Source organism: Rhagoletis zephyria, unplaced genomic scaffold, assembly GCF_001687245.7.
Source record: "Rhagoletis zephyria isolate East Lansing unplaced genomic scaffold, Rhagoletis_zephyria_1.1 Rzeph_scaffold_53830, whole genome shotgun sequence".
Taxonomy (NCBI): domain Eukaryota; kingdom Metazoa; phylum Arthropoda; class Insecta; order Diptera; family Tephritidae; genus Rhagoletis; species Rhagoletis zephyria.
This window is the reverse complement of record NW_016210883.1, coordinates 1-1,883: the sequence shown is the minus strand read 5'-3', so window position 1 is coordinate 1,883 and position 1,883 is coordinate 1. Positions and strand designations below refer to the sequence as shown.

The window sequence follows — 1,883 nt, the reverse complement described above, 5'->3', positions numbered from 1 at the left end:
CCTCACGTATGGCGTAACGCGATCTTCTGGAAGTAGCCCCATCATTGGTATAACTAGCTTTGCCTTCTTTAGTTTGCATGTATTGCAATTGGCGATGACCCCACGAACGACCTTCCTCAAGTTTGGGATCCAGTACCTCTGACGAATCATGCAAATAGTCGCCTCTGTATTTTGGTGCATCATTCGCTTGTGCTCTTGCGCGACTATGAGCCTCGATACGACGTGGTGAGACGGCAAAATAATAGGATGCTTCGTGTCATAAGCTAGCCAGCTGACAGCATCCAATCGCCCATGTACCCGAAGAAGTCCCTCGTTATCTATCCACGGCGAAAGTTTGTAGAGTGGACTTTCACTCGGCAAGCTGAGCCCCTTCTCCAATCGAATGACCTCATTCACGAATATTTCTCGTTGCGAATGGCGACATATTATACGTTCGGCGGCATCAAGTTCGGAGGTCATTAACCCATATTTTGACGAAGTGTCAGGCTGGCTCGGTCTTGATTTGCTGTAGTGGATGTAACGAAGGACCCTTTTAGTTTAAGAAACGATGAAAACCTCTCAAATTCAAATATGCTGCTCTGAGCAATTAATAAAGCATACTTCGGCCGAAGCTCTTCGTTTTCGTCAATGTTCGCAGCAGGTGTATCGTCTGTTGGCCATATGTGTTCCGGCTGACCTAAAAATGCTGGACCCGTGAACCAGCGTGAGGATGGGTTGAGGTTAACGCCCCTTTTCACCCGTTTTGCTTCGTCAGCCACATTTTCTTCAGACGGCGTGAACACGCTCAGGATTTCGGCAATCCTATGGGCTACGAAGGGCTTAAAGCGACGATTCTCACTGGCTATCCACTTGAGAACCGTTCTCGAGTCGCTCCAAAGGACGCATCGGTCGATAGACATTGTGTGCTCTTCTATTATAGTCGTCATCATACGGGACCCTAGCACGGCAGCTTGCAACTCCAATCTGGGAATGGTTAGCGTCTTGAGTGGTGCGCTTCTTGTTCTGGCATAAACAATACACACTTGCAACGCATTGTCTGGGTTCTCTGCCCTCCAGAATGCTACAGCTCCGAATGCGTCTTCACTGGCATCGACAAAAATATGCAATTGTAGATTTTTTGGCTCACCCAGCTTGAAATAGTGACGCGGCACTTTACACTCTGCAACGTTTAGCAACTGCATCCGAAAATTATTCCACATGTCGTTGATTTCATTAGGAACGGGCTCGTCCCAGCCTAAATCTCGCTTCCAGATCTCGCGCATAACCAATTTGGCTGTGATGGTGAGGTGGCACAGGAATCCCAACGGATCGAAGATGGACATAACGATACTCAGTAGCATTCTTTTTGTGGGCGCTAAATCGCCACTAATGACTGATGAATCGACTCCATGGAACTCCAGACGGTACGTGAAGTGGTCGCTTGATGGCTGCCACAACATTCCTAAAACTTTTCCAGATTCCATGGCTTCTTTCGACATAATAGACAACGCTGTGTTTTCACCACCCAATGCAGTCGCGACCTCCAAGGAGTTCGACCTAAACTTCCGAAGCTGGAAACCAGCGTCTTTGTGAATGTCGCGAACCTGTTTGGATATCTCCATAGCTCTGGAAGCGGAACGGAAACTATCAACGTAATCATCCACATAGTGATAGTCAGTTATGGCTTGGATCGCTCGTGGATCGTGGTTGCTGTGTTCCATCGCATTTTTCACCTTCACATAATGTGCTGAACAAGGGGAACATGCTGCACCAAACATCATCGCCGTCATTTTATACACGTCAGGAGTCTGCTGGATATCACCGTTGCGCCACAAAAACATCTGGGCACATCTACCTTCAGGACGGATGACAACTTGGTGGAACATCTCCTGTATGTCAGCACA

The 1,883-nt window shown here is 47.8% G+C and overlaps 1 protein-coding gene across 1 annotated transcript; it reads right to left on the bottom strand.

The window, feature by feature from the left end:
* Positions 1-297: 297 nt before the first annotated feature.
* LOC108356076 (uncharacterized) lies at positions 298-1,769 on the bottom strand (the record flags this gene model as incomplete). Its single annotated transcript, XM_017607210.1, has 2 exons — positions 601-1,769; positions 298-505 (listed from the first exon to the last, which is right to left on the bottom strand). Coding segments are annotated over exons 1-2 (1,377 nt in total), but the record flags the coding sequence as incomplete, so codon positions are not given.
* Between the last annotated feature and the right edge of the window lie 114 nt (positions 1,770-1,883).